Here is a 25221-nt window from a genome sequence, read left to right as displayed (position 1 = left end):
CTTTGCATTTGTCAGTCCTCAAAAGTTACAAATCATTGCACACATTTGTAAATATTAGGTTAGGGTCGTGGATCATATCGTACGCTTTTGCAACCTTTTTGAGTTTGGCTTAAGCAAGAGTGGCTAGAAGACTCCAGCTCTGTGGGTTGGTATGACGTCAAATTTAAGAAAGAGTGCGACATGATTCCCAAAGAGCAATCAGCTTGGCATGTCTCAGCACTGGATGCAGTGTGTTCTTAAAATATTTGAGGAAGCTGGACATGTCCAAGACAGAAACCTAAAGTAGCAAGGCTAAAAAGTTATCCACTGCAGCTGAGCAGTTTCTCTAATTCATGTCTTTAAGAAAGCGTTAAAAATGCAGGAAGAATTTGACACAGGACCTGAGCAATGCTTCTGACCCTTCAGTTGATTCATCTGCTGCTCAGTGAAGCCTCATCAGAAATGATCTCAGTGGAAGGGTTGCTGTCAAGAAGCCATTATTAAGGAAAAGAAACAGGGAGAAAAGTCAGAGGTAAGTACACAAGAACCAAAGTCAGTGGCAAGAGGTCTTAAGGAGTAATTCATCCAAATTTTAGTTCAAATCATTAAACTGTACAGAGGAGATCAGGTGAGTGACAGTGAGTGTCTACAGCCACAGTGGAGGTGCTGTCATCAATTAGGGCTGTGTTTCAGCCAGTGGTGTTGGGGATGTGGTCAAAATTAATGGAATTATGGAGGTATAATAGTACCGTTAGATTTTAATCCACCATACAATATGCCCCAAATACTCTGCCAATGTGGTAAAAGCATACCTGGATAGACAAACACACAATTTAACACTATCAGCCATGGATTGGCCTCCCCAGAGCCTGCACTTCAATATTATTAAAGCAGTGTGGGATCATCTTGACAGAGGACAGAAAAAAAAGGCAGAAACACCCAAAGAAGAGCTTTGAATGTACTGCAAAACCTGCAAACTCTTCCTGAGGACTGTTTAATGTATTTAGAGAGTTTAGGCTGTGCTGAAGAATAAAGGTGTTCATGCCAAATACAGATTTTTAAACTCATTAGAATTATGTAAATTTTGTTTGTGTCTTATATATTGTATTTCCATGTATGTTTGCACATGTTTGAATAAATCACTGCATCTATTTCCCATTTTCCTGGAAAAAAATAAAGAAATCAAAGGTGGCTCAAGTCTTTTGCACAGCACTGTCGTTTAGTATATTAGAGTCTAACTGGAATTGGAGCTGTCAGGGAAGGAGAAGTCCACAGCTAATAAGTCTACTCTGGGTCTGGAACACGCTGGTCTAGATGACACAGTGGAAACTGTGCAGTAACTCATGACCGTTAGACTTCAGGGTGTACTTAGTCTGGAGTCGCATTAAGGTTCACAGCTGCTGTAAATCACAATTTTAGTTTGAGAAAAGCATGAATTTTAAACTGTAGCCTAATGCAGCATACACTCTAAAATAAAATTGAGCTTAATATTTTTTTTATGATTTCCACAGTTAATATTTAAAGCCTTTAACACTTTCTATGTGCATATAATAAGAGGAAATGCATATAAATATATTGACTCGACTTTTCAATTACAGAGGTGTAGTTTTATGCATTTTGCATTTCCTGTGGCAGCTGTGTCATCTTTTCTGTCTGTGTGTACTAACAATAATCCAAATCCATTATTATGTAACTCTGTTGAATACAGATATTTATAATCTGAACATGCTGGAGATCATCATCCGTCACTGCTGACCATGACAAGCACTTGGGGAAGCATGCAAACTGTTCTGTCATGGTAGGTTATTGCTTGTACCAAGCAAGAGATGAAATGTGACTGATGCAAGGCTTTGCTTGACATCTATTTTTCCATTTGGCAGGGGACGATGGGTTGCCATAAGACTTGCAAGGTGGAGAAACTCCTGAGACAGTCTCAACGGGAAGTAGTGTGGAGCCAGAGACGAACGCTGGCCAGAGCAAAGAAGAACAGCTGGGTGAGAGGCACGGATAAAGTGAGTGTGGCGTGCTGTTTGAGTGTGTGCTGGTTGCTAAGCTTTCAGTGAATAAGATTTAACAGTGTCTGGACACTGTGGATCAGAATTTGTTGATGCCTGCAGCCATAATCTGACCTCATCCCGCGCTCCTCAAACAAGATTCTTGACTGCCACTGAGGTTATTATTAACAAACTCAGCCATATGCACCTCTTAATAATCGTCTTGCCTCATATATTTAGCTATTAAATTAACAACATAACAGCGTAAGTAGTCCTTGCTGCTCATTAAATAGACTTAAAATGGATAGCTACAGTTAGGTCCATTAATATTTGTTTTGTACACCACCATATAGCTTTTAACTTTAAAAATCAATGTGAATGGAATTGAATTACAGTTTTTCTAAACAGCATGACGTACTTTAATTTTCTTTGGTGCTCTTTCAGGCCTTATGGTGTTGATGGGTTGGCCAGTGAGTTCATTCTCTTTAAGAATTTACGGATTGTTGATTTGGCCACTCCTAGAGTTTTTAGTGTCTCTGCAACATAGGTTGAGTTGGGAAAAGTAAAATGTTTTCTGATTTTTCTGTCTGTTTCAGGCTCCCTTTTAATTTTCTTTTCAAAATGCTTTTGAAATTGTGAAAAGTCTGGACTGCTGGCAAATCAGTTTAGCACCTGGACTGTCTGAATCTATTCCCATCTTTACTCTTGAGGAAAAATCCCAATACAAGATATTCACAGTCTTTTCAGCTGTTTGTGCTATAATTGCTGAAATTCAATTCAAAATAAACATATGTATTTTTCTTAAAAACTAAATATTGTCACTTTCAACATTTTGAATGTTGGGTACTCAGTTGCTTTCGCTGCGATAAACTGACAATCCAGGGTGTACCCTTGATCTTGCCCAGATAGATTGAGATAGGTTGCAGCACTCCTGCTGCCCTCAACTAGATAATCAGTTAAGCATCTAGATTCATAGACTCTTTAAATTAGACGATACAAAATGAAGGCTAAAGTAATTTTCCAACATTTAGGCTTCTGTCACACAGGCTTAGAGCTAGTTTGCAGAAGAATATGTATTTTTTGCGTGGTTGGTGAGTGACTGCTGGAGGTTATTGGTCGTCACTAATTGCCTGTATTTGCATGGTTCACCTTTAAAGAAAAGAAAAAACAGGTTGACAACCAACCTGGTTCAGTTTCACTGCTCCTTAGCAAGTAGTTGGTGAGTATTTGCAGACAAGTTGGTATCTTCTATTCAAACTACAGGTGACTGCAGCAATCTGCTCGTGACCAAAGCAATCACAAGATCTTTGGTGCAGCAGAAACTGTTGCTAGGTCAAACTGGTCAGCTAGCAAAAGTAAGCTACCTCTAGCAAACACTTGCCATTCGATTAGTAATACAATTCTTCCTTATGGACCCGTGGTCACCAGGGGCCATCTACACTGGAGCTTTATGTTACAGTCATGCTAGGGAGGTTTGCAGCATATCAAAAACTATTATTGGTTGCCTCGAACCAGGTGACCTGTGCAGTCACCTTGCGATTGGTTGCCCAGTACTTGAGGACGTTTCATGCTCAAATACTTGCAATAGGCTGCTGAATGAAAATATTGAATACAATTGCCACCACTTTTCCAAATCACAAAAGAGGTTGCTGTCCTGTTTTTACTCTAGTGTCGATATAAGCCATCACCCAGGCTTGCAGAGGGACAGGAGTGTGATGATGAGATTAGGCTGAAGCGCAGTAGACGTGGGACATATTATTAGTCTAGCACAAGTTAAACGCAGAGACAGAAAAGTTATTTTTTGTGTTTTGTACTTTGACCCTAATCACACTAAACTCTGTATTATCACATGGCAAATCTAAAAAAAAAAGGGCGACCGTGGCTCAGGGGGTTGGGCAGCGTATCTGTAACCGGAAGGTCGCCGGTTCGATCCCCGGGCTCTCTGTCCTGGTCGTTGTGTCCTTGGGCAAGACACTTTACCCTACTGCCTACTGGCGTTGGCCAGAGGGGCCGATGGCGCGTTATGGCAGCCTCGCTTCTGTCAGTCTGCCCCAGGGCAGCTGTGGCTACAACCGTAGCTTGCTTCCACCAGTGAGTGAATGAATAGTGGCATTGTAAAGCGCTTTGGGTGCCTTGAAAAGTGCTATATAAATCCAATCCATTATTATTAAATTTTTCCTGTATAGGGGAATTTTATGAGCCCTCAAAGCTTTTACCAGGAGCCAAAGGAAAATCATTCTAGTAAAATATTTTTTAAATAGTTATTGTATTTGGTATGCCAATTTCAATAGTTTTTGATCATTAAATGGTCAGAAATACAGTATATGAAATACTGAGGCTTGTGTTAAAATAGGTTTATGCTTACTGTTACCCAGAAAGGCCCACTCTAAACCAGGAAAACCCCTGAAACTCCTGCCTGTATTTGTGCTTCTGTATCAGTCTTGCTGGAATGAGTTAAAAACGACACAGTTGGAAAGAAACTATTATGATAGTAACTGTTAGTGATAGCGATATACTCAAACCATCTTCCAGTTCCAGCTGCTGGAGCCTGTGGCAGGTGTATGATGTAAATTAACATACGATCTCTTCAGCGTGTTGCATGACTGGTATTTGTATTTGTATTTGTATTTATTTATTTATTGTCATTGTCAAGAACAATGAAATTGCGTTTGGGGCTTCCATACAACCCAAAAAAAAGAAGAAAATAATAAATACCCCTTAAAACCCAAGTGTACATATTTAACCCAGTGTGCATATTCACAAAGTTAGGCTATTTGCTTGATTAAAGCAAATAGCCTAACTGCACCCTGCAGGTGCAGTAATTTACTTATAGAGGTAATAAGAGATGAGAATGGCAAGCTCATTCAGGCACCTGCAGAGAACCTTGTAGGGGTTTGTATTCACAGCCATTGTCTACAAGCCTCAAAAGGAAACCCACAATCCATACATGGACAGTTCTTTTGAAAATGTCTAAAATGTTTACATAAGGGTCCGACATAATAACAAGAGCAATGCAAGTGTTCAGAGGAGGGTGACGTAGATAGCATCAGGGTAGTTCGTGCTACAGGCAAACAGCAGGAGGCAGGGCAGGACCTGGAGCACTTTAATATGACTGAAGTCAGTGTAGTGGCCTGTAGCAACTGAAACCTGTATTTTTCCTCCCCCTTTTGAAATGTCGAAAAAATAACTGCAATCTGACCTCTACCTCTTTGTCATATGCACGTTATGAGTTATTTTCTGGTGAATATTGTCTGACCCCATCGGCGTATCCAAATCATCTCCGTGCAAAAGCTGAGCTCTCCGTGTTCTATTTGTTGCACAGTTTTTGAATAATATTCCGAACTCTTCACAAAAGGGAATGCCAAAACAGTTGTTCACACCTCCGAATGTGTCTCAGTAAGCTGGGCGCAGGCAGGCCTGGAGCTGCTGTTCTGCCTTCTGACAGCTTTTGACAGCTGTCTGCCCAGGTTTGGTTCTCTTTAACATTCTAAGGTAGGCAGGCATCCACTGAATCATTATTTCAAGAATAAAATAAGCGAACAATTTGACGTACCCTGTACAGCTTTGCCCTCCCCGGGGATGAGAAAATACTGTGCTTCCAAATAGTTTAATAGACACAGTTTACCTCTAGTCCGTAACAGTTAATGGTTTTATTTAAATGCTGTGTCTACCTGTAGAGCTTCGGTGTGATGGAGACAGACATTTTAAATGTATTTGTAGCATTTACATCTGTGGAAAAACAGGGTAAAATCACACTTAGAAGTCCTACTTTGGTGAGATCTACAGTTACCTATAAAGGTGTGCTATACTGAACAGTACTTCCTGCTTATTATCAGAACTAAGCACCTCCCCATTTAGTGTTTACACACAGTCAGAGGACACGTGTGGGAACGGTTGACAATTGCTTGTGTCGTGGTTGCCTTGAGTCTTAAACAGATGCTGTGATAAATAGTCTGTCGATTGGGATTGCAGCGAGGGTCCCGCCGTAGGGGGAGGGAGGCCCCAAGACAGGAGGTAAGAGCCTGCTGTAGTTGCTAAGCATCAATGTTGAGGGAAGTCGTTTTGGGCCCTGCTCTTCCCGCTTCTCCTTTTCCCATAACAGAGTGCAGCACCACTGTCAGCCACAGAGGGCAGCCACACCACACATGCTGTGCTGCTATCCTCCACATCTCCCTGTAGTAAAAAAACCCAGGATGACCCAAATAATCCCCTTTAATACCCCTGTGCACTTGATTTCCCGATCTGCGATTGGACGGCCGCGGTATTGCTGCTGTTTATGACAGCTGATTGGTCTTGCCCAACTTGACAGCGAGTGAGGCTTTGTCGAGCCGCTGGGCAGCCTCTGTGGCATGATGACCCATGATGAGGAAAGGCGGTGCTCCTGTATTAGCTTGCAAAAGAAATACAGTAGCTGGGAGGTAGTGCCACAAAGCTGGGAGCACTGGAGCTGGGGATGTCAGAGAACCTTGCATGACCTTGCCAGCTTCAATCATGGCTACTCATCAGTGGCTGGTTAGGTGAGCGGGCAGTAGGATACAGCACGCCGCTGGCAGCGTTTATTGACAGAATTGTCTGTGACTGCAGAGAACAGGACAGAGACGGTCCTGATTAAAGAGGACCAAAAGACATCGTGGAGAAGGTGCACTGCTCGGCACCACTGCACACTGCACTGCCTCTGCACCCCAGCGTGCGTGTGTCTGTGTGACTAAGCGTGCGTGCATGTGTGTGTGAGAGAGAAAGTGAGAGAGAGCGAGAGAAGGAGAGAGAGGAAGGGGGCGTGTTGATGTGTGTGCTCTGCTGCACAGCCACGATAGTGTGAACTGAATGATGCTCGCTGGCTGTCCCTCTCTCTCTCTCTCTCTCTCTCTCTCTCTCTGCCTGCGCTGCCTGGCTGTGCCTCTTTCTGCCGAGCATTGATGAACCATTTTATGCTACATCGTCCTGGTCCTGCTGCCGGCTGCTTCTCTTTCCTTTCGACACAGTAGGAGACACCTGCCATTTCCTCGTCGGCCCTTTCTGCTAAGGTAGTGTACCAATCTACTGTTGGCTGTCAAGCTGTGTATGTTTTTCCGAGCCGCGGATTGTTGCACTGACTCTGCTGCAGGCTTCCGATGCTGATGCTGATGCTGCTGCTGCTGCTGCTGATGCTGCTGCTGCTGGTGGATGATCATAATATCTCTTAGTGGCAAACATAATTGAAATGCAACCCACTGCCTCTTACACACTCATAACCGTCTACCCTCTTATGCATGTCTTGGAGATGGATCAGCATGTTTTGAGCTGCTCTGCCCAGGAGTGTAGGTTTGACAGCACGGTGAAGAGCCAGAGGACATTAAGCATCATTTGCATGCAGTGAGGATTCATGCTTATTTTTTTTCTGTGTTGTTGGTGACCTGATGGGGAAACATGTTTAAAGCGTACACTTACCTTAGCATAGCTGGAGCAGTGTGTTTATGGTCAGTGTGTGTGATATAACATGGTCTTTGGGCTTGACGTTGGTCCCAGCTGTCACTGCCATGCCTGTCAGGAGATGTTTTCTGTAGATTGTATATGCAGAGGAGGTGTGTTTAGCTTTAGGTTAAGGAAACTAGTAGGATTGCTGAACTTATGTCAGTGAAGTGGAGATAGGAATACTAATTGGAAAAAGCATTCAACTGAAATGGATGCATTTGCTTGAATGGGTTTTACCAAATATTTGCTCAGATTATCCATTGTTTTCGTTAAGATAACAGTGTATACTGTCTGTGTGGCTGCGTGTGTGTGTTTCATAGCTGAAAGATGATACGGTGTGTATGTTTGTCCATTATAAATGGGTACAGTGTAAATATGCAAGGGGTAAAACTATTTCTGCATATTGCATTGGCTGTAGCAGATTGCAGCATTGGCAGCGGACATACAGGGATGTATTATGATTTTTACTGCGAGAAAATATTTTATGTGTATCTGTGCATGAATGCACGAGTGCCTCCCAAGGTCACTCATTTGCAGTGTTTCCAGAATTAGAACTGTCAGTCTCGATTCACACCTTGGGTATGAGAGAGTACTCTGACGCCAAACTCCCATCCGTGCCGTAGCTCCTCCTGTCCACCTCGACAAGCAGACATGGCCATTCATCATTTCGCTGGCGATCCCTTTGCTGGCAGCAGAGGGACTTTTATCCTCACTATGCACCGGAGGCAAGTTTTCATATTTCAAACCAAAAATTTGCGTGCTGTCCACGGAGCAGATTCCTAGAGGAGTGGCAGTAGGGTGCTGCTGGTGGTGGGAGGAAGTGTACTTTTTTTTTTTTCCCTTTAAACCTAGCCCCAGGGTCAGATAATATTTGCATACGCAGCAAATGGGTGTGGTGAAACATGCTAGGGGTTCAAACATTTTTATTTATTTTGACTCGGAGAGAATACTGAATGTGAATTAGAAAAATTAATTTGGTGCTTGCCTTAATGGCACATGAATAAAACCGAAGAGCAGTTTAATGAGTTTAGTAGTGATGTAATGACTGTTTTTTAAATGAAAACAATTCAAGTACTAAATATAATTTTAATGAATTACTAAACATTAATTAAGTAAAATTATATTTTAATTATACCGGGGACAATATGTACTTGCTTTGCTGCTTTACTAATGTGTCAAGATTCTCATAAGCTAATCTGTATTCAATCTGCTACATACATATAAAGACTCTTTTGCTGAGAGCACAGAGAATGAATGAAAACAGTAAAGTTCTGAGTTGTGGGTTTTGCATACAAATGCACTTTTGATCCATTAAAGTACACAGATTAAGCTCGGTGGGATTTTCTCTTTCCTTTAGGGTGTTTTATAACATTTTATTGCAACTGCAAAGTTAAAAAGCTCATGGCAAAGAGATTTATTCTCTTCTTAAGAAAATATTGTTGCCTGATTGAATTATCCTTTTTTTCCCTCTATCTTACCAGGTAACACATTTGTACACTTTGTAAGGCTAACAATCAAACTAGCATTAATTATATAATCAAAAACTAAAAAAACAACAACAATAAAATTCAACTGTAGCAAGTCAAATGTAAAATTAATAACTGCTTAGGGGGGGAAAAACAACATTATCAGCTGTCTGTTTGTGAAGAATTAAAAAATGCAAAACTTTATCTTCACCAGAAAAGTTGTTGTTCCCTGTGGTGCCAGAGGGTAAGACTGCACTTTCCACCCACAGTGCTGCATACTGTGCCAAAGTAAGGACAGCTGTTTGACATAGACTCATAGTCAGTATAAAAAGCGGACATAGCTATTGTAATGTCAACCACTTGAAATGAAAGTTTTCAGCATCTGCATCTTGGTTTCAAAAAACTGGAGGACTGACTGTCAGCTGTTAGCTCATTGGCTAATGACGGGTTTGACACCTGGTAGCCAGTGAGCACAGATAAACTTTTTGAAACGTGTGAAAGACATACATTTTTTTTATTGAATATCACTCAAAATGAGTGACTGAGCCCATGAACTCATTAAGCAGATGTTTACAGACATCAAGTCTGGAACACGTTTTCCATATAAACTGGACCAGAACGCTTTTGCAACCACAATTATCGCCATCTGATGGTCTTCAAATAGAATTTCTGCAAAGGTTTAATTTTTCTGGATGGTTTATCCATGTTTAAAACCATCTACGTTCAACTCTCACTACTTTGGACAAAGCACGTCTTCACTGCTGGTTGTGTGGAAAGATAGCATTGAATGATTTAGTTTACTGTAATTATGGAACACAAGTGGTGGGATATTGTCTGAGTGATGGAATAAAACAATGTTAAGTCATGACATGTCTGGTTTTAAATTTCCTTCTGTTTTGCTAACTCTCTGGCTGTTCATGTCAACAAATGTAGGCTAATAAGATAAAAAAGCTAGCTTGTGGTTTGTAGCTAGTGTTTAAAAGCATCGTAAAACATTACTAATCAATGCTTTGGAATGATAGGGTGAGGTGTGTGTGGCTCAAATGGTTTGGTCTGTGTTTATTCTTTCTTTAACAAAAGGTATGCTATTACCTAACTTCTAGTTCAGTGAGTGTTTCACACAATGTGTGAGCAGACTTGCTGCACTATTGTACAAAATAATTTTGAAACCATGTGAACTGTGAATTTTGTGTATCATTATACAATCGGTGTATAGTTTTGTGGATAAGCCCAATAGCATTACTAAAATGGTAAATGGCCTGTATTTGTATAGCGCTTTACTAATACTAACTAATATGAAGAATTGCCTCCAGTGGTGGTATTGGAGAAAAACAGATAGAAATGGTCTAAGGTGCTTAACGTGCTTAGCACTTGGGATGTAGGATTGTGAGAGGAGCATGGTTCAGCATGGTCCTGAGTGACTAAAGCTATAGGCTATAGTAACAGCTGGAACACGGCTGCCATTGGCGTCTGGATGTGGCCTGGATAAGGCACGTGACCCCGCCACAGTGTGAGGCATTAGTAATATGAACAGCAGGGTCCACCGCCGCTGTTACATAACACTATCTTCACTGGGAAATCTCTGTAAAGATGGCTCTGGGAGACTCTGTGACAGCAGAGTGAAAGTAAGTGCATCATCATTGTCTACAACTACATCGCTTGCTCTGATTGTCCCGTGCATGACAAAGCAAACATGTGTCCTCGGGGTATTTCATTTCAAATCTATGCTGCTTTTTTTTTTCTTTTTTCTTTTTAGCTTTATAAGCCTCAGGACAGATCCACCGTGTGCACATGTTCAGTGTATTTGTGTTCACGAGCTTGTCTCCAAATGTATGTATCGTCTTACGTATGCCTTTACACGTGAGGTTTTACATATATCTATGTTTATGCTTACATAGTGAACATGATTGTGTCACGCCATGGCTCCTGCAGCTCAAATGTAATGTAAGTAGATTGTGCCAGCTGTCATCACGGAGGCAGTTTGCTGTGGTGGGGACTCGCTGCTGACAACACTGGAGGTCAAAAGGGAGCCACATGCAATTATCTGAGGAATCTGCCTGCATTCATAATTGATTGTTCCTGCATCTGATCAGGGCAGTCCACTCACTCAGTTGGACAACACTGCTGTAGTGTAAACACCATGAGAGTAGATTCCACAGAAGTTAGCTCTAATGATTGGCTGTTAGAGCGATGCTATTTTTTTGCCTCTAATTTACATGTTTGACAGAGTACTGACAAACCTGTAGGGCCTAAACAAAGCTTAGGCTGATGACATAGCTTATGAATCTATGTAGAACTTTCTTAACCATATATAGAAATTACATCAATTATATAAATCGCTGACCTATAACAAAGCCACTCTAGGGGTAAAATCTAGTTTGCTTAACTGATGCAACTTAAAAAGCAATTCAAGTATTTTGCAAATACAGAATAAAGTATTGAATTAGAAAAAAGCTCTATTTAAAAAAACACCAATATAAAATGCCACTTTTGCAATGTACATGAAATGTAGATACTTCATTACAGGTTATATAAAATACTCCACTGCGTACCAGAATGTTTGCTTTATTTTGGTATGTAGTTTCTATCAGTTGGACATCTGCCTTCCAGAAAGACCAGCTGGGGGTAGCACACCAAGCAGGATTGCTTAGGTTTCAGTAACAGAGGCTTAGAGTTTCGTCGTGAAACACAGCCAACTTCCAGCCATCACGGAAAAATATCTATTCCCCTGCTGGTTGGTTGTAGTTGTCTACGCAAGCTTATAGTTGCCAATAAAAGAGCCTTACTTGTACTCTGCAAACATTTGCTAACTAACCACTGAGTGCTAGTGAAACCTGGGAAAAGCGTAACACAAACCAGAAACTGAGAGGAAAAGTTGTGCCTTCCCACTGCAATCAACATGTTTCAGACTTTGAAACTTTGCAACTTTGAAGGCGAACGTTTCCAGTTCGTGTCACACAGTTCAGCTACCACTTAGTGAATATTTGGCCAGTGTCTGTAGACAAGTTGGCGCCTTCCATACAAATTATAGGGAATCTGTGACCAAAGCAATCACAAGGAGGTTTTTGGTGCATTACTGTATACTGCTTTCAACCAGTTTTATCATTTTCGCCAAGTGACAGTAAGCAACCTCTCGCAGCCACTCTCTAACCAGTCGAGGTTAGAGAGTTTTCCCAAGTGTGGGCGATTAACTGATCTCTAGATCCAAGTTCCTGGGATGTAACCAGTATCCAGATCTTTTCTCATATCGTGCACATATAGCATTGTATATTCAATTTCAACCAATGATAATGACAAACATGTCTTCAGATTTCTTTAACGTTTAAGTGCTTGCTCATAGGGCGTCATCCGATTGTTGGGGTTTTCTCTGTATTTATAATGTAAAGTCTTTACATGACAATATACAGCACTTTGAGGCAACTGTCATGTTGCACTCTATTAACAAAATTCTATTTTGTGAACTCAGATCTTCAGTTGTATTCACAGATGTTCTATAGGGTTTGCTGAACCATTGCCTTAATCTTGTGTTGCTCCATTCTTGGACAAATCTGCCCAAGAGTTAAATACAGGGAAATATCCTTCTGTCTCCTTGTCCCTTCATCTGAGACTCAGTCCCATACACAGTGCTGCCACCACTATGTTTCAGAGTCTTTTACAAACACCAAACAGATTGCTATGTGGCTTTTACTTTGAGTGGTTCCAATCTATGCACTCAAAGACACAGCCCTGATTGACATAGTGCTTCTTGGATAGTCTTTGCTTTGGCTCACATCTCTACAGAGGACTTTAGAAGCAGCTTTGGAGTGACAGGTGGGTTCCTAGTCTCACCCCTGATCAATGATCTTATTGCTCAGTTTGGCCTTATGGCAAATTCTAGTGAGTATCCTACAGTTTGAGACTTCTGCATGAAAGTTACAAAGTGCAGTGTGGTCTTAAAGCACTTGTTAATACCATCATAACAATACTATTAGAAGTTTTAAAGATGATTGAAATCATTAATTATGGGTGGGCTTTGGTGCTGGTGACGTGGGAAATTGCTCACGTATTGCAGAAAGACTCCATACAGAAAGAGTTTAAAGAGATGTTTGTGTCCCTCTCTGACCTTTCAGCATGTCTGTGCTGGTGGTCAGCTCGGTGAGAGTAAGGGCTATTTGGAGCTGTTCTAAAACGTAGATGATCGTGCCTGAGGTTGGGGGTTGGGAATGATTATTCGGATCTTGCCAAAATCCACAGGCAGTGATGATTATTTGTTGGGATTTGCTTTGTAATAAAAAAGCTTATCTCCACAGGTTCATCTCAGTCTTTATCTCTGTCTCTACCTTTGTGCTTACTGCGTCTGCTTCGCCCACACTGCACTCAGATGTTACAGGTTAATTTATCCAAACTTACACAATCAGATTTTTTTCCGCTGGGAGCTATTCACGGTCTGCTTTATGTGATGTATTTGCTTTATAGTTAAAACAGCAGGCGACAAAAAGCAGGATTTTGTAATGTCTGAAGTGGCTTTTGAAGAGATCGAGTCCAGTGTTTGTGTCCTTTATGTGGACACATTCTACTCTGTGTATTGTCCACCATGCTGGAGGTTAATTGCGCGCTCTTTGATAACATATTATTGGCAGGCAGCACCATGGATACGCCGTGCCAGTCACTTCAAGGTACACTAGCTGTTTCTCGACCACTTTTAAAGTTGAGAGTGATTAATGGGATGCTAATGTGCTCCAGAGTTAATGCTCTTGTTTATATGAGGATGTAATTGATTCTGATGTCCTGATCAAGTGAAATTTCACAGCGGATTACTTGAGGGGGGGAAAAAAAGGCTTGTCTCTGGAGTATGTTTTGCCACACAGTCATTTCCTTTTTGTCATTCCAGTTTGCTAACGTTATGAGAAGTTACTCTGCATTGTTTTATGTTATAGGTCTCTACGGGTTAGTAAGCTTGCTGTCCAATCCACTGCTTCTATGCTGGCCCATCAGTGAACGGGGGCATGGGATAATTGCATAAAGAAGCTGTAATAAGGTGGATTGAATTAGCTTTGCCCTGACTAAAATGAATTAAAGAGGTCATCATGACATGCAGACTCTTTAACAGACTCATTACACCTGCTCAACCAAATATATCATAATATGCTGTGTTAACTTAGAGACATTGGGAATCTAGGATTACAACCCAAATGCCTGTACGCTGGAATAATTGTCAGGATTCAATTAGTTTAATTGGCAATGTTTGAAGGCAACATTCATAAGAGAAAGATGAAAACAAAGTTCAGTGGCAATCGTGAGGGTAAAGGAATGTTGATTTTTCTTTCTGCTTTGCCAGACTTGATATTTACACACTGATGATAATGTTTCGTTTTTTAATGTTACTAAATGTAGTCAGGCGTCTATTTATGGCTACACAAATTATATGATCAGGTCGTCAGAACATTATCTGTCAGCTTTTTTAGGAAATCACTTAAACAAGTAGTCCCAGTTTCTTATTGTGTGAGGATTTTATGCCATCTATCAATTTTCCAAAACACTTATCCAACTCATACATCTGGCATACAGCAAAAGGCAGTTTACCAGTCTGGCTCAGTGCAAACACAGAGAGACACAGTCTTTTACGTTTACACCAAAGGCCAATTTAGAATCACCAATTAAACTAACAAGCATTGCATTGTGGGAGAAAGTCAGACTACCTAGCAGGCACAGGGAGATCATGGAAACTCCACAGAGAAAAGGCCTGGCCCAGGAATCTTCTAACCTGCTAACCAGATCTCTGTCATGTTGAGTCAAATGTTTCTCAACTTTCACAAAGTCAGTATTGAGTGGAGGAGATGCCGTGAGGCCACCGATGTCTGAAATCACAATACTTTATGTGTGTGGTGAGGATAATTACATTTTGAGCAATTCAGTAGCTGCATGATCTTATAATTATATTCCTATTTTCAAAATAAGAATAAAGACTATAAGATAAACATCCCCCTGTCTTTATCTCAGAAGCATTCCTGCATCTGTGTGTTCATATAGTAAGGGAAAGATATCCCCTACATGTCCTACTTTGGTGGTACATTGCTAAAAAATATAGTATGTGAGTAGGCTACAATCCAAATGGGTGAACATTATGGTGTCCAATTGTGATCCATTTCATGATTCTACAAGTTAATGTGAAAGTTTGATCAAGAAGGCAGGAAAATGCATTATTCAGTTTCCTGAGCTAGAAACTGCAGTTTGTGCTAAACTCTAAAAGATGTAAAGGGCAACTGATACTCTTTCCACCTTTAAACACCTGATTCTCCATTTGACTCCAAGTTTAGTCGAACAGATCACACCAATATTAAGACAAAGCAAACAGTCTATTCTTTGCGGTTCCATTTTCTTTTTCAAGGTTTTCTAATTAATAAAATGAGTCTACTTTACCAATAGAAAACTCCTCATGCCAGGATTCCAGAATGTCAGAGAACTGTAAGGTTTCCTAACCATTTAGTTTTGGTGCCTAAACCTAACCACATAAGAAAAAGTAAAAAGCAGTTGTTAAGGAAACATTTCATCACATAAAACCAAAACATAAGACTGGAACTATGGTTGCGGGCTAACTAGCTCTATCACCAGCTCTTCACCCTCCAGTTGAGGACTTTGCTCTGCAAAAGTGAACTGTAATCTCGTGTGTCTGATGATGTTATGGTTGGTGCCTACTGCACCAAAGCACACCCTGAGCACATCCCTGAATTGCCAGTGACATCTGACAAGTTGATGTGAAACCATTTTGTGCGACTATTTTTGTGTGGCGGTTGGCTTCTATATATACCGTATTTTTCGGACCATAAGGTGCACCGGATTATAAGGTGCATTAACCGAAACAAAACTGTCAGATAAGTTAACTTAACTAACTCTTCTTGCTTCCTCCACTTCTGTACCATTGAGACATTAATGTTGAATTCTCTGGCAGCTGCTCTATTCCCATGTTGTTGCAGTATATTAATGACTAACCTCGTATTGTGGATGGATTATCTCAGTTGTTCTCCTGACTGAAGTTTGGTCCGTTTACAGCATCCTGCCATGCGATTGCATTTGCCCCTAACCATCGGGAACCCTCACGTTAACTTTTATTGAGTGGAAAAAAGTTAGCATTCATCCTCCAGCTTTACAGTAGCTGTATCCCAAAACGAAGGCCGCATCCTTCAGAGGACTGTGGTCTGTGTGGGCCAGGTCCTTCGAACACTGAGAAGGCCGGAAGTGCGAGGCTATGAAATGGGACAGTCTAGCCTTCAGATTTGCGTCACCGCTGTTTCAGTGGAGTTTAATAAACTCAGCCGTCTGCTCCTTGCTGTCTAAAATATATCAGGACACTGGCGTAAATTCTCGACCGTCTCACACACTGTTTGATGTTTTATTCAGCTCTGTGAAAATCCCGGAGGAACCCACCCAATGGATTCATAAAGTTTTTTTTTATTTTAATATTATTTATTATTTATTTGTTTATTTTTTTAAATTTAATCTAATCTAATAACTTTGATCTCAGCCAAACCGATTTACTCCAAAACAAATAACACACCGAAAAAAGCCAGTTATCTGAGTGACTTATACATCATGTTTAACCTGATTAGCGAAAGACAGCAGGGGTCTGAAAATGATGAAGCCAGGAGTTCGCTGCTCCCGCCGGCTCGAGTGACCATTGACCCCCCCGGCTAGCTATTGAGCGGGTGAGTAACAGACGTCTCCGAAAACATTGGAGCACTTTTCCAAATATGCGATGTCTTGATAAACCAAACAGATATTTAAAGTTTACACGGCTACTTTGTTAAAAGTTACGTTTGTGACCCAGAAAGATTAATAAAAGTAATATTAAAACTTAGTAGCGGCCGCCATTGTTGGAAACTGGAATTGGCAGGGCTGCGCTATGAATTCTGGGATATGATGGGCCTAAAAGGCCACACCCGACCCATCCTTCAAATTCGGGGAAAATGAAGGACGGATTTGTCAGCCGCATTTGAAGGACTCGATGAATTGGGACAGCCTTTGTCGCCTGGCTGTGACATAATCGGCCTTCAAATGCGGCCTCCGAAGGATGTAGCCTACGTTTTGGGACCCAGCTAGTGTTTATGTTATGCTAACATAGCTGTGTCGCTAGCAATCACGTAGCACATCATTATATACCAGCTAGTCCAATATCAGTAACCCTACAAACATCACTGCTGTTTAGTTTTCTGTCTTCATTTATGTTGGAAGTGATAGCAGAGCTGTACATTTTAATTTTCTAAGAAATCTGTCACACAGAACATGATATGTTTAGGTGGAAACTTCCTGCTAACTTCTAATGCTGTTAAATTTAATAAATTCTGTTTTCATGGATGCCTGGAAATTAAACTTTACACCTGGTAAAGCAGGTAAAGATGAAAGAATTTAGACAGTTCTTACCTCTCAGTGATGCCGCAGTGTTCGTTTGACTTTGGGACCTGAAGCGGAGTTTGGACCTGGATTGCTCCGTGCGGCTCCTGACTACGGCAGCCGTAATGCTCCAACAAGCCATCAAGCAGTGCAGCCTACCAAAGTTTTAATAAAGCGTTTTTTGACAGATTTTTGAGCACCATGTACCACATAAAATCAGTTCGAGGTCAGTAAGCACAACCAGAATTCATACATAAGGTGCACTGGATTATAAAGTGCACTTAATTTTTAAATTTTTGAGAAACTTAAAGGATTTTAAGTGCGCCTTATACTCCAAAAAATATGTATATTTTCTCTCTATGACTACTGTAGTATATGGATGGCCTCTTTAAGGAACAAGCATTTGCGTGGACTTAACAAAGTGCCGGATGTAAACACAAATTGTAATTTTTTCACAAATGTCTATGAAGTGAAGACACACAAATGTGTGTGAATTAGATTAGAGAGAGGAGCTTCCGAGTGACTGAGCACTTATGGGCGGTGAGATGGATGGAGGGAGGGAGTGCATGGCTTTAAGAGTTGTACCCTGTGGCATGGGTGCGGGGCAGGACAGAGACAGCCTGTGTCCAGATGTCTGTTTGTGTTATGGAGTTTCTAGCACTGCCTCCTTCCATGAGAGACAAACACTAATTGCCCATTGGCCCCGGGTTGGAGATGTGCAGCTGGGGACATGTGGCTAAAAATAGCACTGCTTGTTCCCATGAGTGGCGGGCACACAGCACCATAGCATTAGTATTCAGCACTAAAACATGGCATGGACAAAAAAGGTCATCTTCTGGGCATGGCCACAAATGTCAGGGTTGGGTATACAGCAACACCAACACAGGGTGGTGAGCAGCAAAAAGCACCTTAGGCTTTACCCCCATATGGATCAACCTACTGAACCATTGTCCTCTGTTTGAACACTCGCAGGAAAATGTCACTTGGAAAGAGCCGAGCGAGTGTCATGACATTCCGTGTTTTTGTTTGTAGCCCAGCAGCATCCATGCTGGATCCAGTCTTTCCCTCCGTGGAGCAACAGCCTTCCGTGCTTGAGTTGAGTTACAGCTCTTCCTTTATGACACAACAGTAGCATCTGGTTCCACCTGACTGGAGCCATGAATAATTTAACAGGGGGCATTATTATTCCAGCCAGCTCCACTAGCCTGGCAATAACAAGAAGTTTAGGTAGTGCTATCAGTGTTGCTGGCTAAGTGGAGAACATGGAGAGAGGATGTTATTTTAGCCTGTTGCACTCAAAAAAAACAAAAAAACAAAAAAACAAAAACAAACACCCAGCACGCCCCTGCGGGCGGTTTATCCTTCAAGCTCGGGTCCTCTACCAGAGGCCTGGGAGCTTGAGGGTCCTGTGCAGTATCTTAGCTGTTCCCAGGACTGCGCTCTTCTGGACAGAGATCTCCGATGTTATTCCCGGGATCTGCTGGAGCCACTCGCCTAGCTTGGGAGTCACCGCACCTAGTGCTCCGATTACCACGGGGACCACCATTACCTTCACCCTCCACATCCTCTCGAGCTCTTCTCTGAGCCCTTGGTATTTCTCCAGCTTCTCGTGTTCCTTCTTCCTGATATTGCTGTCATTCGGAACCGCTACATCGATCACTACGGCCGTCTTCTTCTGTTTGTCTACCACCACTATGTCCGGTTGGTTAGCCACCACCATTTTGTCCATCTGTATCTGGAAGTCCCACAGGATCTTAGCTCGGTCATTCTCCACCACCCTTGGGGGCATCTCCCATTTTGACCTCGGGACTTCCAGGTTATACTCGGCACAGATGTTCCTGTACACTATGCCGGCCACTTGGTTATGGCGTTCCATGTATGCCTTGCCTGCTAGCATCTTGCACCCTGCTGCTATGTGCTGGATTGTCTCTGGGGCATCTTTACACAGCCTGCACCTGGGGTCTTGCCTGGTGTGATAGACCCCAGCCTCTATGGATCTTGTACTCAGAGCTTGTTCTTGTGCTGCCATGATTAGTGCCTCTGTGCTGTCTTTCAGTCCAGCTTTGTCCAGCCACTGGTAGGATTTCTGGATATCAGCCACCTCCTCTATCTGCCGGTGGTACATACCGTGCAGGGGCCTGTCCTTCCATGATGGTTCCTCGTGTCCCCCCTCTTTCTTGGGTTTCTGCTGCCTGAGGTATTCACTGAGCACTCGGTCAGTTGGAGCACTCGGTCAGTTGGGGCCCTATATATATATATAGGGCCCCTATATATATATATATATATATATATATATATATATATATATATATATATATATATATATATATAAAAAAACACCCAGCACGCCCCTGCGGGCGGTTTATCCTTCAAGCTCGGGTCCTCTACCAGAGGCCTGGGAGCTTGAGGGTCCTGCGCAGTATCTTAGCTGTTCCCAGGACTGCGCTCTTCTGGACAGAGATCTCCGATGTTATTCCCGGGATCTGCTGGAGCCACTCGCCTAGCTTGGGAGTCACCGCACCTAGTGCTCCGATTACCACGGGGACCACCGTTACCTTCACCCTCCACATCCTTCTCGAGCTCATATATATATATATATATAAACACCCAGCACGCCCCTGCGGGCGGTTTATCCTTCAAGCTCGGGTCCTCTACCAGAGGCCTGGGAGCTTGAGGGTCCTGCGCAGTATCTTAGCTGTTCCCAGGACTGCGCTCTTCTGGACAGAGATCTCCGATGTTGTTCCCGGGATCTGCTGGAGCCACTCGCCTAGCTTGGGAGTCACCGCACCTAGTGCTCCGATTACCACGGGGACCACCGTTACCTTCACCCTCCACATCCTCTCGAGCTCTTCTCTGAGCCCTTGGTATTTCTCCAGCTTCTCGTGTTCCTTCTTCCTGATATTGCTGTCATTCGGAACCGCTACATCGATCACTACGGCCGTCTTCTTCTGTTTGTCTACCACCACTATGTCCGGTTGGTTAGCCACCACCATTTTGTCCGTCTGTATCTGGAAGTCCCACAGGATCTTAGCTCGGTCATTCTCCACCACCCTTGGGGGCATCTCCCATTTTGACCTCGGGACTTCCAGGTTATACTCGGCACAGATGTTCCTGTACACTATGCCGGCCACTTGGTTATGGCGTTCCATGTATGCCTTGCCTGCTAGCATCTTGCACCCTGCTGTTATGTGCTGGATTGTCTCTGGGGCATCTTTACACAGCCTGCACCTGGGGTCTTGCCTGGTGTGATAGACCCCAGCCTCTATGGATCTTGTGCTCAGAGCTTGTTCTTGTGCTGCCATGATTAGTGCCTCTGTGCTGTCTTTCAGTCCAGCTTTGTCCAGCCACTGGTAGGATTTCTGGATATCAGCCACCTCCTCTATCTGCCGGTGGTACATACCGTGCAGGGGCCTGTCCTTCCATGATGGTTCCTCGTCTCCCTCCTCTTTCTTGGGTTTCTGCTGCCTGAGGTATTCACTGAGCACTCGGTCAGTTGGGGCCATCTTCCCAATGTATTCTTGGATGTTCGTTGTCTCATCCTGGACTGTGGTGCTGACACTCACCAGTCCCCGGCCCCCTTCCTTCCGCTTAGCGTACAGCCTCAGGGTGCTGGACTTGGGGTGAAACCCTCCATGCATGGTAAGGAGCTTTCTTGTCTTTATGTCAGTGGCTTCTATCTCCTCCTTTGGCCAGCCTATTACCCCAGCAGGGTACCTGATCACGGGCAGGGCGTACGTGTTGATGGCCCGGATCTTGTTCTTACCATTCAGCTGACTCCTCAGGACTTGCCTGACCCTCTGCAGGTACTTGGTGGTTGCAGCTTTTCTAGCGGCCTCTTCATGGTTCCCATTCGCCTGCGGGATCCCCAGGTACTTGTAACTGTCCTCTAGGTCTGCAATGTTGCCTTCTGGTAGTTCAATCCCCTCAGTTCTGACTACCTTCCCTCTCTTTGTTACCATCCGACTACACTTCTCCAGTCCGAACGACATTCCAATGTCATTGCTGTATAGCCTGGTAGTGTGGATCAGTGAATCGATGTCTCGTTCACTCTTGGCATACAGCTTGATGTCATCCATGTACAGGAGGTGGCTGACAACTTCTCCGTTCCGTAGTCGGTATCCGTAGCCAGTCTTGTTAATGATCTCACTGAGGGGGTTCAGGCCTATGCAGAACAGCAGTGGGGACAGAGCATCTCCTTGGTAGATCCCGCACTTGATGGTGACTTGTGCTATGGGCTTGGAGTTGGCCTCTAGTGTTGTACGCCACATCCCCATTGAGTTCCTGATGAAGGCTCTTAGGGTCCCATTGATCTTGTACAATTCTAGGCATTCCAGTATCCAGCTGTGGGGCATTGAGTCATAGGCCTTCTTGTAATCAATCCAGGCAGTGCACAGGTTGGTCAGTCTGGTCTTGCAGTCTCGGCTGATTGTTCTGTCTACCAGTAGCTGGTGTTTTGCGCCTCTGGTATTCTTGCCAATTCCTTTCTGTGTCCCGCTCATGTATTGACCCATGTGCCTGTTCATCTTAGCCGATATGATGCCTGACAGGAGCTTCCATGTAGTACTGAGGCAGGTTATTGGTCGGTAGTTGGAGGGGACCGGTCCCTTCTTGGGGTCCTTGGGGATCAGGACCGTCCGGCCTTCAGTTAGCCATTCCGGGTGTCTCTCGTTAACTAGCAGCTGGTTCATTTGTGCTGCCAGACGCTCGTGGAGTGCAGTTAGCTTCTTCAGCCAGTAGGCGTGAACCATGTCGGGCCCTGGTGCTGTCCAACTCTTCATACTGGAGACCCTTTCTTGGATATCTGCCACTGTGATGGTTACTGGACCCTGTTCAGGGAGGTCGCTGTGGTCTGCCCTCAGATCCTCTAGCCACTGAGCATTGCCGTTATGGGTTGCATCCTTCTCCCATATGCTCTTCCAGTATTGCTCCGTCTCCAGCCTTGGTGGTGCTGTTCTCTTATTGTTCCCTTGCCACTGAGAGTACACCTTTGCTGGTTCTGTGGAGAACAGCTGGTTTATTCTCCTGCCTTCTATCTCTCTGGTGTACCTCCTCAAGCGGCTGGCCAAGGCTGTGAGTCTTTGCTTGGCAGTTTCCAAGGCCTCAGGTATGGACAGCTTGCTGTATTTCTTAGGCACCTTATTCGTCGCACCTTTCTGCAACTCCGTTAGTTGGCTAACCTCTCTCCGTGCTACTTTGATCTTGCCCTCTAGCCTCCTTCTCCATGGAGGGTACTGCCCCTTGTGGCTGTTCAACTTGTAGCCAAGCATCTCACTGATCACTGCTGCCGTATTGTAGATCAGCTTGTTAGTGTCGGTAATCGTGGTTGTAGGCATTGCCCGTAGTGCTGCATTAACATCATCTAGCAGACCTTCTGAGGGTACTTCACGTAATCTTGGTAACCGGCTACGGGGGATCCAGGTTTCAAGCTTGGCCATGATCCTATTTTTCAGGTCAGTTCCTCTCGCACTCAACGATCCTTCTCCTATCACACTTGGGGCTATGTACCCAATCTTGGGTGGGGGTGATGATATCTCCCCCCTGACCTGGCGTCCTGACTCCTCCTTGCCGTAGCATTTGTGTTGTACCTCATCAATCTCTAGCTGTGAGAGCAGTCCCTTCTTTCGAATGTTGGAACACTGAGCTACTAGTTGTTTCGCCGTCATTGTGGATGTTGGGTATCGAAGAATCCATAGGTCCCTCATCCTATTCATGTAGCCCCTTCCGCCGGGGTTACTTGCGTAGTAGCATTCCAACAACGCCCTGTTTTCGTCCCTTGCCCACCGATGCCTTCTTGTTCCAGTAGCCCACTTTTCGTCAGGGTGCCCTGGTTCCTCAACACCTGACGCGGACCTTGTTGATCCGGGCGACGTCCGAGCCGGCATGCCTTCATATTTATCTGTCTCGCTCATGTCTGCGGTATATATATATATATATATATATATATATATATATATATATATATATATATATATATATATATATATATATATATATATATATATATATATATATCTGTTGAATGAATGTAATTTCATCATGCCACCACATGTCCATAGTTGAATGAACTAATACATGATTAGAAAATATTACATATATCAGTCTGGTTGTTGACATTATTTTCTGTAATTGTCTGCTGTTAACAGGATCCAACATTATCGTTATCACTAGTTGTTCCTCCTTTAACACTTCTTTCAAGCCATTTCCTTATTTTTTTTGTGCTAAATGTTCTTCAGCTGCTGTGTAGATTGTCATGAACCGCAGAATTAATTAAGAGTCATTTTGTGTTGAGGATGCTTAGTACTGCCGTAGGTTTGTGCAGACGATACATGTTGGTAAAGCAAAACACCTGGTTGTTTCCATTGTTCTGTGGAGGGGTGAATTTAAGTGCTAGAAGGGGTGAATTGGATTTAAACATGAAATGTCACAGTTTGTGAGCACACAAAAACTGTGGAAAAATGTTACGTTTGTCAAAGTTGGATTTCACTAACTGCATTTGGAAAGCTCTGTTGAAACAACCAGGTGAAATCAATCTTTGACTCAGTGTCTCATTAAACCCGTACTGTATTGTACCAGACGCTAATTTTATTTTTCTTTGCTATACTTAGCCAATGATATCCCAGATGATTCTCCTTGATGAAACATAATATGATCAAGATTTGTAAAATGGATTTCATTTTTATTCAGCATGACCTGAAATGAGTGACTGAGACCATAAATGCAATAGCAAAGTGTTTACAGAGGTCCAGTAGACTTCTACAGGACCAGAAGTATTTTACAACACACGTAAGAGACTTCATTTTACAGACCTAGAAGCTGCAGCCATCTTTTATCAATATAGCTCATTTCCAGCTTCTGAAATGAGCTATATTGTGATGATGGAAAGACGCTGTCTCTCAAATGAATTAAACCTGCTAACAGTTGTCTTTGGGCACTGAGGACTGGCTAGCTTCTGCTAAATGAAGCTAGACTGTAACACTCCCTACCAAGTCTCAGTTATAGCACAGAGGCTAACAGTAGCCTGGCTAACAATAGAGGACAAACAGATTTCCACACAAAGTCAATCTGTGTGTGTGTGATCACTTTGAGACAGCAAAATGTACCTGGAGTATACTAGAAAACAAAACAACGCAGTATAGGATTGAGCTAGATTTGTTAACTATAAACTTATAAAAAGTAGTTCTGTAACTGGTAGTTCTGAAGCTGTGTTAGCTTAACAACCTTCCAACATTTGTTCCTGCTTGCGTTTTTTTGAACTTTTTCCGTGGTATGCAGCACGGGCAATAGTTAGCAATGAAAGAGTCACTGTTCTTCTCATTGGGTGCAGACATAGATCTAGTTTACACCAGCAAGAAGGAGTCATTTAATAACTATAAACATAATATATTTAAAGTAATCAAGCATTTTTATATCTAAATAATCAAACAAGTGCCTTAGTTGACTTTTTTGAGTGTGACATCTTATACTTATGTGGGTTTGTTAGTGCTTAAGAGATATTTTTCAATGATACACGACATTAGCATGTTGCTTGTTTGTTTGCAGATTTGAGAAACTATGTAAAATGAGCTGTTTTGAAATACTTTGATATATATTGAATATAATTTAATTAGTCTCTAACAACTGCATTTATAGTTAAATGCAGTTGTCGGAGTTTGCTAAAAGCAGCAGGTGGGCAGGTAGTTGAGCATGCTTTGCTGTCAGACTGAATCCGTGAAGATCAATAAAGAGAAACACACATTCTGCTTGCACTGCGTTAGTGTATCTGTTAGAGCTGTTAGAGCTGCTTTCCCACTCAGAACTCCTGCTGGCTGTTAGCAGCCAGTCACCTACACTTACAGATCGAGTGGTAGCAGATTTCATCACCAGTGGGACTCAGCAAAAGTAGTGAAAGGTTATTTGGAATACAGCAAATCCCAACAAAAAAGCTGCACATAAACCTCCCATTGCTATTGTGACAAATAACTCCC

The 25221-nt window shown here is 42.8% G+C and overlaps 1 protein-coding gene across 20 annotated transcripts in view; it reads left to right on the top strand.

The window, feature by feature from the left end:
- The first annotated feature begins 479 nt into the window (after nt 1-479).
- The window catches only part of rimbp2b (RIMS binding protein 2b), a 124804-nt gene continuing 100062 nt past the window's right edge, over nt 480-25221 (top strand). For 17 of the 20 annotated variants that reach the window (XR_003274167.1, XM_026188858.1, XM_026188876.1 and 14 more), the window contains exons 1-3: nt 480-511; nt 1688-1777; nt 1860-1991. Coding sequence is in view for 19 of the 20 variants with exons in the window: in XM_026188858.1 (XP_026044643.1) it covers nt 1775-1777; nt 1860-1991 (135 nt within the window). In the remaining variant the exon portion in view is untranslated. Of the gene's footprint in view, nt 512-1687; nt 1778-1859; nt 1992-25221 lie in introns of those variants that run through there. The other 3 variants (XM_026188870.1, XM_026188860.1, XM_026188874.1) reach the window with 2 other exon arrangements.

Source organism: Astatotilapia calliptera, chromosome 12, assembly GCF_900246225.1.
Source record: "Astatotilapia calliptera chromosome 12, fAstCal1.2, whole genome shotgun sequence".
Classification (NCBI taxonomy): Eukaryota; Metazoa; Chordata; class Actinopteri; order Cichliformes; family Cichlidae; genus Astatotilapia; species Astatotilapia calliptera.
Note: the sequence above shows the minus strand (reverse complement) of the source record. Positions and strands in the feature narration are given on the sequence as shown.